The sequence below is a fragment of the Gossypium arboreum genome, chromosome 11, assembly GCF_025698485.1.
Source record: "Gossypium arboreum isolate Shixiya-1 chromosome 11, ASM2569848v2, whole genome shotgun sequence".
In the NCBI taxonomy this organism is placed as follows: domain Eukaryota; kingdom Viridiplantae; phylum Streptophyta; class Magnoliopsida; order Malvales; family Malvaceae; genus Gossypium; species Gossypium arboreum.
This window is the reverse complement of record NC_069080.1, coordinates 132,871,731-132,884,922: the sequence shown is the minus strand read 5'-3', so window position 1 is coordinate 132,884,922 and position 13,192 is coordinate 132,871,731. Positions and strand designations below refer to the sequence as shown.

The 13,192-nt window shown below is 35.8% G+C and overlaps 1 protein-coding gene across 1 annotated transcript; it reads left to right on the top strand.

The window, feature by feature from the left end:
- Positions 1–5,127: 5,127 nt before the first annotated feature.
- LOC128283982 (TMV resistance protein N-like) lies at positions 5,128–6,273 on the top strand. The gene has a single exon (XM_053021425.1). It carries the CDS (start codon positions 5,128–5,130, stop codon positions 6,271–6,273), a length of 1,146 nt encoding a protein of 381 aa, XP_052877385.1.
- The last annotated feature ends 6,919 nt before the right edge of the window (positions 6,274–13,192 follow it).

Below are 13,192 nucleotides of genomic sequence, written 5' to 3'. Positions count from 1 at the left end.
AACTCTTGAATTTGAGCCTTTAACTCCACTAACTCCTTCGGTGCCATCCTATACGGTGCGATGGACACAAAGCGCCGTTCGTGCAACAAATCTATTCCAAACTCAACTTCTAGGTTCAGAGGTAATCCTCGAAGCTCCTCCGGAAAAACATCTTGGAACTCCTTTACGGTCCTAACCTTATCCACTATCGGTCCCTCCTCTCGACCGACTTACAAATGCCAAATAGGCCTCACAACCTTTTCGAATCCACTTTTCGGCTCTTAAAGCCGACACCACATTGGACAAAAATCCCTTCGCTCACCTATCACCATAACCTCCTCATCCTTTGTGGTCCTTAACACCATTCATTTAGCAGCACAATCCAGAGTCACCTTATGCTTAACAAGCCAGTCCATTCCTAAAATGAGATCAACTCTCCGAACGGTAACTCCATCAGATCTCCAGGGAAAATCCTACCTTGAGTTTCTGAAGGTACACCCCTATACAGTTTGTTTACCCTAACCGAGTGACCCAAGGGACTTAGTACAGATACCCCACTCACAATCTCCTCAGAGCAGTCCAAGTCGTCCATAATCCGTTCTGTGGCCTCCAACCAATATTCCGCCACATTCGGGGCTATACCAGACACGCTCTTAAAGATCTCTGTTCCGTTAGTCCCGAAGTCATTCAGAAATAGATCCCTGAATTTCGTTGCCCGAACTTGCTCCGGCAACCTTTTCCAGAACACGAAGCATTGCTTGTGACAGGGCATCATCCTCGGCACTATGGTCATGAGACTCTACCTCTATTGTCGGTGGTACCGGTGCATCTGCCGCCGGCATATGTCTCGAAGACGAAGATCTCGCTCGAGCACTTCCTCGGCTCCGTCCACGGCCTCTTGTACTCATATCGTATTATCTTGATTAGGAATTTTTATGCATCAATTAATATTCCAGTGTTTATTACAGATGTTTTATGAATCAGACAGTAGTTCAGAGTTTGTTTTCGCAGAATCGAAGTCTAGCTACAGTTTTAATCTCTTATCAGATTTTCCTATGGTTTCAGAATAATCCTATCTAGAGTATCCTAGTAGGGTTTTAGTACAGACAGATAATTCAGGAAAATATTCAGAAAAATTCAGAATACTTACAGACTTGAGCCGGAGATTCGGAATGCCACCTTCTAAAGATCTAAATTTTGAAAATCAAGTTTTTCGCATTCTTTATAAAATTTTCGCTTTCAAAAATCTTTGTTTTTGTAAACCCATTCCACAGCCGAGTTGTTGTAATCTAGGCTCTGATACCACTAAATGTAACACCCCAAACTCGGCCCAGAAGTTATGGCCGGATCCGGCATGCCACATCAAAAACGTAAAAAAAAATTTCATTCTAAGTTCAAAAGATTAATTCATTAAGGGTTAAAGTGAATGGAAGGCATGCACCGGTAGGAAACCGAAAAGAGGAGGTGAGTCCATCGGATTGCTTAATACCAAACTCCTTCGGATCCAATCCTAGACATGCAAACCACCATTGCCATACCTTAACGTCATGTATATTTCTAGGAAACCGATTTGATTAAGTCCTTTTAGGAAAAGTGATTAACTTTGGAAAATATCTTCATTATGGAAGCTTTGCTTGTTTTGTGTTATTTTGAAAACAATTCTTGTTTTTGAAAACGCGCCTTAAAGCTATCCAATTTCAACAATCAAATATAAATATTATCTATCTTAATAAAACATATAAAACCATCAAAAATAAATAAGCGGCCTTATTACATTTAAAAGCCCAAAACCTCAAACGTAATTAAAAGGATGTCCAGTTCACGGAAGAAAATCAAACTTTCGAGCGGGTGGCCACTCGAATTCTCTCACGACTCCAAGCCCACTATGGTTGGGGATTTCTCGTGGATGAAAATAAAAGGGGTGAGTTTGGGGAAACTCGGTGTGTAAGGAAAACCCATTCAAAGCCTAAGTCACTCAAGCCCATTGGGCCTAAGCCCATTCAGTAACAGTGGTCTTGGGCGAGCCCTTTCAGATTACAATAAACGGGCCTTAGCCCTTATTCAGATAACAAGATGGCCCATAGGCCCATTTCAAAATACATGCAACATCAGTAAACATATGCAAGCCCATTTGGGAGACTACTCAACCCACCAACCACTACACTCCACCGTACCAGCCATACACTCCATGTGGGGAATAGCTCAACCCACCCACCCAACACTCCACATTGCTTGCCTTTGTCGCTCAATTATGATAAATTGAGGCAAAGCCTCCAAGACGTGGACAAGCCACTTTCAGTACTTCCTCCGTCAATATCCCAGTCCCATGCATCGAGATAATAACATGGCATGTAGTAAATAACAACGATCAAACATGCATTTAGGTCAATTTAACCCTAGGGATATTTGGTAATTTATCTACTAGGGTAAAGCGTAAATTTTCCACTTTTAAAGGTATTTCAGTAATTTATCTATTTTAGGGTTTTTCATGCATATTCCTACTTTTCACGTACTAACAGAATCACGTACCGAGGGTTCTTACCGAATTGGACCCGTTGGCCCATCATTCCAATTTTGGCCCATTAAGCCCAAAAATATCGAGGGCACAAAAATCATGCACTTTGCAATCCAAATTTTGCAGCTTACCAAAAACATTAATCGATTTACCTCACGAGCATTCGCACACTCACAAATCTACAAAATACCGGTTTTCGGCATTTCGGCTTTTCGACTTTTGCCGATCTAGACTAAGAAAGAGGGTGTTAGTTACACACCTATTTGCGACGATATGCTGACGAGATCCACACACCAACCGCCTACAATTGGATTACTAACACATTAATCTAACTATTCAAATACAAACTACGTATTAATCCCTTACAATATTCGGCCAACCACACCTACAGATCATAGTAAGCTTATAAGAAATCAATAAGCAACTCATTAACAAATTTTTGTCAATGTTTACCACATAATCATAATTTCACTGCAAGCTGTCTTCCTGAGCAACAGTCACTAAATTATTTATAACTGGAGCTACGAAACTCCAAATCAAGTGCCGTTAATTTTCCCTGAAAATAGACTCATATATATTTTATCCATAAAGTTTTCAGAATTTTTGGTATGGCCAATCAATACCAGATTTTTCTTAAAGTTTCCCATGTTTCACTGTTTGACTAATCTGACCACTCTTCATTACGAATCAAATTTCTCATTGTACAGAATTCAAAATATGTTCTTGTTTATTTCGTTAGAAACTAGACTCAATAAGCTTTAATTACATAATTTATGCAGCTTCTAACTCATCTCCCACAATTTATGGTGATTTTCCAAAGTCATGTTATTGCTGCTGTCCCAAGCAGATTTATTACCAAATCACTCTTTCATACACCTATCTTGCATGCATGTTATTTAAACATGTATATCACCAGTCAATCATCACATATCTATGATTTTTACTTAAGCATAATCTCCATTTCATCATTTTAAAGCACAACATGTTAGCCGATTTTTCCCTTTAGCATCTAAGGCACATGCATGCTCATTTGTTTGGCTCAACTTCACATATCTTCCATTTTTCATCAAAAGAACATGAAACAACAACCATTTCCTTCATTTTAATTCATGACCAAATGCTCACAACACAACTAAAAATCAAAATATACTTCAAGAGTTAAGGTAGAATCAAGAAGAACTCATGAACCTCAAAATAGAAGCAAGGTACCAAGAACTTACCTTCAATTTTCCTCCTCCTAATGACCGAATACTCAAGAGCTTTCTCCTCTCCTTTCTCTTCTCTAACTTTCAGCTATGATGAACAAAGATGGACAAAACTTTGTTCTTTTCACCCCTTTTTCTTTTAATAAAACTTCATATTTCATCCATTTAATTCTTTAATACAAAAGACATGAAATTCTTATCATGAAACATTTACCTAACCCATTATCATGAAACATTTACCTAACCCATTATCATGGAATATTTACCTAATCCATTGTCATGAAACATTTACCTAACCCATTATCAATTTGTATCAATTTGTACCATAAATTATGGATATCAAGTGTACATTTTGTCTACAACAACATGATGGCTGGCCACTTCATGTAAAATGGAAAGTTTATCATGCAAATCCTCCTATTTTGCACTCCTATTTATTTGGCCACTTCAATTTAGCCTATAGCATTTTCAAACATTTTCACATAGGTCCTATTTCATAATTTCACTCACAAATGACAAAATCAAAGCATGAAATTTTGTCAACATTCACAGAATTCCCGAAAATTGGGGCGTTACAATTAAATTACGATAGAGGGATATTCTGGCTAGGAAAGACTTGGTATTTAAGTGATCTTCGTGATCTACCTCTCTTTCCTGAGAATTGAACTTAGTGTGATTTTTCAGTACAATAATTTTACTCTTTCACACGCTTCCGCGCAACAGTCACCGTGAACTTTTTTTTAGTCATGTGATTAGTGACTTAAAAACATGTCCATTAATAAAATTTTAAAATTAAATTAGAAGTATTTGATTTGTAAAACAAAAATTGAGCTTGTGAGTACAATTATATGTGAGGAATGTAAGGAATGTATTAGTAAAAAAAAATCATTTAATTATGTATTATTTTTAATTTTAAAATAATGAATTTACAATTAATATCTAAAAATAATTATTGCTATAAAATAATTTTATGATGTATGAAATGAATTTATTTTAAAAGGAAGGAAGAAATTTCATGATTAAAATTTTTTAAAAGAATCAGGTGGAGTAATCTTTTACGATATATAATTACTAAGTATCCCAACGGTAATTTCTTTGTCTTTCTATTGGCTCACTCTCTCGCTGGGTGTGTCTTGTTTTATTTCCTTTTCATTTTAGCTATTGCCTTTCCTCTTTATTAGTAAATAATAATTCTAATTCTAATTAATAATGAAATTTAAAAACTATGAAATAATAATATTTAAAAATAAAATAAAATTCCAACTCAATTTGAGATTCTCCCGAACAAAATATAATTACTACATATTTAATTGTAAAGTTTAATATTTCAACTAAAGAGAAAGTTGTGTATTTTGACGTCGTAACATATCTTGCTTTCTTATTCTTGCTTTTTGTTTGCTTACAAACTATATTACAAACTATATTAAAATGATATTTTCTTGTAGGCATGAATCAGAATTTATAGAAGATATTGCTAAGAAGATATCAGTGAAATTATGTCAGACCTATACTGTTGTTCATGATGAGCTGATTGGAATTAATTTACGTTTGGAGGAGTTGTACTCGAAAATAGACATTGGGGAAGATGATGTTCGCATTATAGGAACCTGTGGAATGGGTGGCATCGGTAAGACGACTCTTGCAAGAATTGCTTATACTCAAATGTCACCTCATTTTGAAGGTAAAACCTTTCTTGCTGACGTTCGAGGAGTTTCAGATAAATGTGGACTTGTTTCTTTACAGAAACAACTTCTTTCCCAGATCTTGCTTGATGAATGCTTCAACTTTTTTAATGTTCACGAAGGGAGTGCCATAATTAGTCATAGATTGTCTCACAAAAAGGTTCTTATTGTTCTTGATGATGTTGATAATATACAACACTTGAAATGCTTGGTTGGAAAGCGTGATTGGTTTGGTTTAGGGAGTAGAATCATTGTAACGACAAGAGATGAACATTTGCTTCGATCTTACCGAGTTGATGATGTGTATAAGCCTACAACATTGAATCCTGATGATGCCCTTAGGCTTTTTAATTGGAAAGCTTTTGATAGTGATTCAACGCCGAAAGATGATTTCATTGAGCTTTCTGAACATGTTCTACAGTATGCTAGTGGTCTCCCCTTAGCTCTTGAAGTTTTGGGTTCATTTTTGTGCGGTAGAGATGGAGCTCAATGGAGAAGTGCAATCAAAAGACTTAAACAAAATTCTAACAAAGAAATTCTCGATAGACTTCGAATTAGCTTTGATGCGTTGGAAGAATGCGAAAAGAACATATTTCTAGATATAGCATGCTTCTTCAATGGAGAGGAGAAAGATTTTATAATGAAAGTATTGGATGGTTGTGAGTTTTTCCCACATATTGGAATAAATGTTCTCATTAAGAAATCTCTCATAAAAGTCGATGAGCACAAGCGTTTGTGGATGCATAGCTTGATACAAGAAATGGGAAGAAAAATTGTTAGGGAAAAATCTGTTGATGAACCTGGAAAACGTTGCAGACTATGGGAGGAAAAAGACGTCCATCATGTCCTAACAAAAAACACGGTTAGTCATTTAACAAAAATTACATACTAATTTTTTATAGAATTTTTAATCAACAAAAAAGCTTAGTCCAATTGATTTATATAGTAGTGTGTAAAAAAACTGATATTAAGGGCTAGTTTAGCAATACTTTTGAAAAGTACTATGGAAAAGTACTTTTGAGAAGTGTTTTTTAAAAGTTTGGTTTAAAATTTGAGTGTTTAACGTTGCAGACAAAAAGTACTTTTGAGAAATAAAATGTCCATTTTAGACATATTTAAATTAGTTAATATTATTATCTTTTGAGATAATATTTTAATATATGAACTATAAATTTTAAATATTTTAAGCAACAAATATTAATTATTTATACAATTTAATTGGAATATATAAACTATATTTTAAATATTTAAATATAACCATTAAATATTTGTAATTAGTTTTTAAAAATATTTTTTAATTAATGATTTTAACACATTTGTAATTAAGCACTGAGGAAAAAAAAAGGGGAAGTACTATATTATTGAAGGGGTAAAAAAGCAATTAAGTACCAAAAGTGTTTTTGGGAGAGGAAAAGTTAAAAATTTTAACTTCTTCTTTTCAGGAGTGCTTTTGAAAAGCACTTCTAAAAAGTCAAAAATTTCAGCAAAAAGTAATTTGTTTAACACAGTTTTTTTTCTAAAAATACTTTTAGAGCTAGAAGTAATTTTTTTTTAACCATTACTAATCAGGCCCTAAGTAGCTTTGAGATAAATTTATTTCATTGATTATAAGCGTTAATAAGGGTTTCTATAAATAATTAATTAATTTCTTTGAATCACTCACATTAGAAATATTTTATTTTATTTAAAACAGTTTATTTATTATATTGCGACCAAAAGGTTCTCTTATTCTCTATTCTTGGTTATTTAAGTTACGAAATGATTGAATGCATGATCATCGACAATAAAATGTAAGAAAATATACATACACATTTATGATGTGTATTATTTATATTGTTATTAGTTTTTTTTGGTAAAGGTATCCAATAAAAGTAAATAGAACAGACTTTTAATGCTTAATATTAAATGTTATATTTATGAAATCTATCTAGCAACACATTCCTCTTTCAAAAGAAATGATAGAGATGCATCATTGCCAATATTAAGTGCTTATATTTGATGCACGGATAGAGTATCTTAGTGAACGAGGTTTTAATATGTCATCAAAAGTTTTTAAAAATAAAACCAACCAATTTCATTTTTAATGATGTTTCATAGTTTCGTCTAGAAACAATGAATAGAATTATGCATTATAATTGCACCAATATAAATAAAAAAAATTATTCTAGTTTTCTAAGGTTAGGTAATTCGAAGTCAAATGTGAGTGTTAGATAGATATATATGTTTGAAATGGATATGTGTGATTTTTTGAAAAAGCTTTTTCATGTATTTAATGAGTTCTTGAAGGATCATATATCAATACCCATTTTTGCACACGTGCTAGATATAAGTATCATATACAAGTCCTTAAAAAAAAATATTTGAGAAAGATAGCTTATTGAATGTTTTTGTATATTTTAATGTTCATGTTTGTTTTGCTCATGGTTTTTAGGGAATCCAGCAAGATGCTCAATTTGAGTGTCGATGTCTTTTCGAAGATTAAAAATTTGAGATTGCTCAAAGTGCTTTGTGTAACGCCCCAATTTTCGGGAATCCTGTGACTGTTGGCATAGGTTTAATTATGTTAGTGGGCCTCTAGAAAGCCCAAGCTTAAGATAGAACCCGGCAATTTTAGTTAATTTTTGTTCCATAAGAAAAAGGGGGTGAAATTATGAAATAGGACCTATGTGAAAATGTTTGAAAATGCTATAGGCTAAATTGAAGTGACCAAATAAATAGGAGTGCAAAATAGGAGGATTTGCATGACAAACCTCCCATTTTACATGAAGTGGCCAGCCATCATGTTGTTGTAGACAAAATGTGCACTTGATATCCATAATTTATGGTACAAATTGATACAAATTGATAATAGGTTAGGTAAATGTTCAATGATAATAGGTTAGGTAAATGTTCCATGATAATGGGTTAGGTAAATGTTTCATGATAATGGGTTAGGTAAATGTTTCATGATAAGAATTCCATGTCTTTTGTATTAAAGAATTAAATGGATAAAATATGAAGTTTTATTAAAAGAAAAAGGGGTGAAAAGAACAAAGTTTTGTCCATCTTTATTCATCATAGCTGAAAGTTAGAGAAGAGAAAGGAGAGGAGAAAGCTCTTGAGTATTTGGTCATTAGGAGGAGGAAAATTGACGGTAAGTTCTTGGTACCTTGCTTCTATTTTGAGGTTCATGAGTTCTTCTTGATTCTACCTTAACTCTTGAAGTATATTTTGATTTTTAGTTGTGTTGTGAGCATTTGGTCATGAATTAAAATGAAGGAAATGGTTGTTGTTTCATGTTCTTTTGATGAAAAATGGAAGATATGTGAAGTTGAGCCAAACAAATGAGCATGCATGTGCCTTAGATGTTAAAGGGAAAAATCAGCTAACATGTTGTGCTTTAAAATGATGAAATGGAGATTATACTTAAGTAAAATCATAGATATGTGATGATTGATTGGTGATATACATGTTTAAATAACATGCATGCAAGGTATCTGTGAAAGAGTGATTTGATAATAAATCTGCTTGGGACAGCAGCAGTAACGTGACTTTGGAAAATCACCATAAATTGTGGGAGATGAATTAGAAGCTGAATAAATTATGTAATTAAAGCTTATTGAGTCTAGTTTCTAATGAAATAAACAAGAGCATATTTTGAATTCTGTACAATGAGAAATTTGATTCGTAATGAAGAGTGGTCAGATTAGTCAAACGGTGAAACATGGGAAACATTAAGAAAAATCTGGTATTGATTTGCCATACAAAAAAATTCTGAAAATTTTATGGATAGAAGATATATGAGTCTATTTTCAGGGAAAATTAACGGAACTTGATTTGGAGTTTCGTAGCTCCAGTTATAAATGATTTAGTGACTGTTGCTCAGGAAGACAGCTTTCAGTGAAATTATGATTATGTGGTAAACATTGACAAAAATTTGTTAATGAGTTGCTTATTGATTTCTTATAAGCTTACTATGATCTGTAGGTGTGGTTGGCCGAATATTGTAAGGGGTTAATACGTAGTTTGTATTTGAATAGTTAGATTAACGTGTTAGTAATCCAATTGTAGGCGGTTCGTGTGTGGATCTCGTCAGCATATCGTCGCAAACAGGTGTGTAACTAACACCCTCTTTCTTAGTCTGGATCGGCAAAAGTCGAAAAGCCAAAATGCCGAAAACCGTATTTTGTAGATTTATGAAAAGCGAATGCTCGTGAGGTAAATCGATTAATGTTTTTGGTAAGCTGCAAAATTTGGACCGCAAAGTGCATGATTTACGTGTCTCGATATTTTTGGGCTTAATGGGCCAAAATTGGAATGATGGGCCAACGGCCCAATTCGTAAGAACCCTCGGTAGTGATTCTGTTAGTACGTGAAAGGTAGGAATATCCATGAAAAACCTTAAAATAGATAAATTACTGAAATACCTTTAAAAGTGAAAAATTTACGTTTTACCCTAGGAGATAAATTATCGAAATACCCATAGGGTTAAATTGACCTAAATGCATGTTTGATGTTGTTATTTCTTGCATGCCATGTTGTTATTATCGATGCATGGGATGGGATATTGACGGAGGAAGTACTGAAAGTGGCTTGTCCACGATGGAGGCTTTGCCTCAATTTATCGTTAATCGAGCAAAGCAAGGTGCAATCGTGGAGTGTTAATGGGTGGGTTGAGCTATTCCCACATGGAGTGTATGGCTGGTACGGGTGGAGTGTAGTGGTTGGTGGGTTGAGTAGTCTCCCCAAATGGGCTTGCATATGTTTCTTGATGTTGCATGTATTTTGAAATGGGCCTATAGGCCATCTTGTTGTTTGAATAAGGGCTAAGGCTCGGTTTATTGTAATCTGAAAAAGGCTCGCCCAATACCACTTGTTACTGAATGGGCTTAGGCCCAATAGGCTTGAGTGACTTGGGCTTTGAATGGGTTTTCCTTACACACCGAGTTTCCCAAACTCACCCCTTTTATTTTCATCCACGCAGAAATCCCGACCATAGTGGGCTTGGAGTGTGAGGGAATTTGAGTGGCCACCGCTCGAAAGTTTGATTTTCTTCCGTGAACTGGACATCCTTTTATTTACGTTTGAAGTTTTGGGTTTTAAATGTAATAAGGCCGCTTAATTATTTTTGATGGTTTTAATATGTATTACTAAGATAGGTATTACTTATTTTAACTGTTGAAATTGGATAGCTTTAGGGCGTTTTCAAAAAACAACAATTGATTTCAACATAACACGACAACAAGCAAAGCTTCCGCAATGAAAGTATTTTCTAAAATTAATCACTTTTCCTAAAATGACTTAATCAAATCGGTTTCTAGAAACGTCCATGACGTTAAGGTGTGGAAATGGCGGTATGCATGTCTAGGATTGGATCCGAAGGAGCTTGGTACTTAGCAGGTCAATGGACTCACCACCTCTTTTCCGGTTTCCTACCGGTGCATGACTTCCATTCACTTTAACCCTTAATGAATTAATCTTTTGAACGTCAAGTACGATTTTCTGGACTTAGAATGGAAATTTTTTTTTAACGTTTTTGATATGGCATGCCGGATTCGGCCATAACTTCTGGGCCGGGTTTGGGGTGCTACATTTAGTGGTATCAGAGCCTAGGTTGCAACAACTCGGCTGTGGAATGGGTTTACAAAAACAAAGATTTTTGAAAGCGAAAATTTTATAAAGATTGCAAAAAACGCGATTTTCAAAATTTAGATATTTAGATGGTGGCATTCCGAATCTCCGGCCCAAGCCTGTAAGTATTACTCTGAACTCTTCTGAATATTTTTCTGACTTATCTGTCTGTACTGAAACCCTACTAGGATACTCTAGATAGGATGATACTGAAACCATAGGAAAATCTGATAAGAGACTGAAATTGCAGCTAGACTTCGATTCTGCGAAAACAAACTCTGAACTACTAGCTGATTCATAAAACATCTGTAATAAACACTGAAATATTGAATTGATGCATAAAAATTCGTAATCAAGATAAATCGATATGAGTACGAGAGCTACTCAGGGAAAAGACCGTGGTCGAGGACGAGGTAGTACTCAAGCTGGATCTTCGTCTTCTGAACACATACCCACTGGAGTAGTACGACCACCACCGGCGAATGAGAATGGGCCGTATGATCGGGCTGCTGAGGATGATGCCCTATCAAAGGTAATGCTTCGTGTTCTGAAAAGGGTTGCCGGAGCAAGTTCGGGCAACAAAATTCAGGGATCTATTTTTGAATGACTTCGGGACTAACGGAACGGAGATCTTTAAGGGCGTGTCTGGTATAGCCTCGAATGTGGCAGAATATTGGTTAGAGGCCACAGAACGGATTATGGACGACTTGGACTGCTCTGAGGAGATTGTGAGTGGGGTATCTGTACTAAGTCCCTTGGGTCACTCGATTAGGGTAGACAAACTGTATAGGGATGTACCCTTAGAAACTCATGGTAGGATTTTCCCTGGAGATCTGATGGAGTTACCGTTCGGAGAGTTTGACCTCATTCTGGGAATGGATTGGCTTGTTAAGCATAAGGCGACTCTGGATTGTGCTTCTAAACGAATGGTGTTAAGAACTACAAAGGATGAGGAGGTTATGGTGATAGGTGAGAGAAGGGATTATTTGTCCAATGTGGTGTTGGCATTAAGAGCCAAAAAGTGGATTCGAAAAAGTTATGAGGCCTAATTGGTATTTGTAAGTCAGTCGGAAGAGGAGGGACTGACAGTGGATAAGGTTAGGACCGTAAAGGAGTTCCAAGTTGTTTTTCCGGAGGAGCTTCCAAGATTGCCTCCGAATCGAGAAGTTGAGTTTGGAATAGACTTGTTGCCTGGAATGGCGTCTGTGTCTATCGCACCGTATAGGATGGCACCGAAGGAATTAGTAGGGTTGAATGCTCAAATTCAAGAGTTGTTGGATAGGGGCTTCATTAGGCCAAGCGTGTCTCCATGGGGAGCACCGGTGCTATTCGTGAAAAAGAAAGATGGTACGATGCGGACGTGCATTGATTATCGCCAGTTGAACAAACTGACGATTAAGAATAAGTATCCACTACTAAGGATTGACGATATATTCGACCAGCTTAGAGGAGCTTCTGTATTTTCCAAGATCGACCTTCGATCTGGATATCATCAGTTAAGGGTCAAGGAGGCAGATATCCAAAAGACGACATTCAGGACTCGGTATGGTCATTACGAGTTTCTGGTTATGCCATTTGGACTAACGAACGCTCCTGCAGCGTTTATGGATCTGATGAATCATGTGTTCCAACCATTTTTAGATCAATTCGTAGTCGTCTTTATTGACGATATCCTGGTATATTCTGAAACTAAAACAAAACATGATGAGCATCTCCGTATAGTGCTGTAAGTATTAAGGGAGAAGGAACTCTTTGTGAAGTTCAGCAAGTGTGAATTTTGGTTGAGGGAGGTAACTTTCTTAGGATATTTGGTCTCTGCTGAGGGGATTAAAGTGGACCCTCGAAAAATTGAAGCGATTTTGGAATGGAAGCCGCCTAGGTCAGTGTCAGAAATACGGAGTTTCCTAGGACTGGCAGGATACTACAGAAGGTTTGTAGAAGATTTTTCTGTGATGGCAGCACCTCTGACAAAACTCATAAGGAAAGGAGTACCATTTGTATAGACTAAGAAGCAGCAAGAAGCTTTTGAGAAGGTGAAGAAAGTTCGATCAAGCACTGTGTTAATTCAAATGAGTCTGGGAATGATTTTACTGTGTACAGTGACGCATCACACGTGGGTTTGGGCTGCGTGTTAATGCAAGAGGGTAAGGTGGTTGCATATGCATCACGATAGCTTAAGCCTCATGAGGGAAACTATTTGA

Bases quoted from the DNA above. Each gene is read 5' to 3' on its own strand.
- LOC128283982 (XM_053021425.1), top strand. From the start codon at position 5,128: ATGATATTTTCTTGTAGGCATGAATCAGAATTTATAGAAGATATTGCT.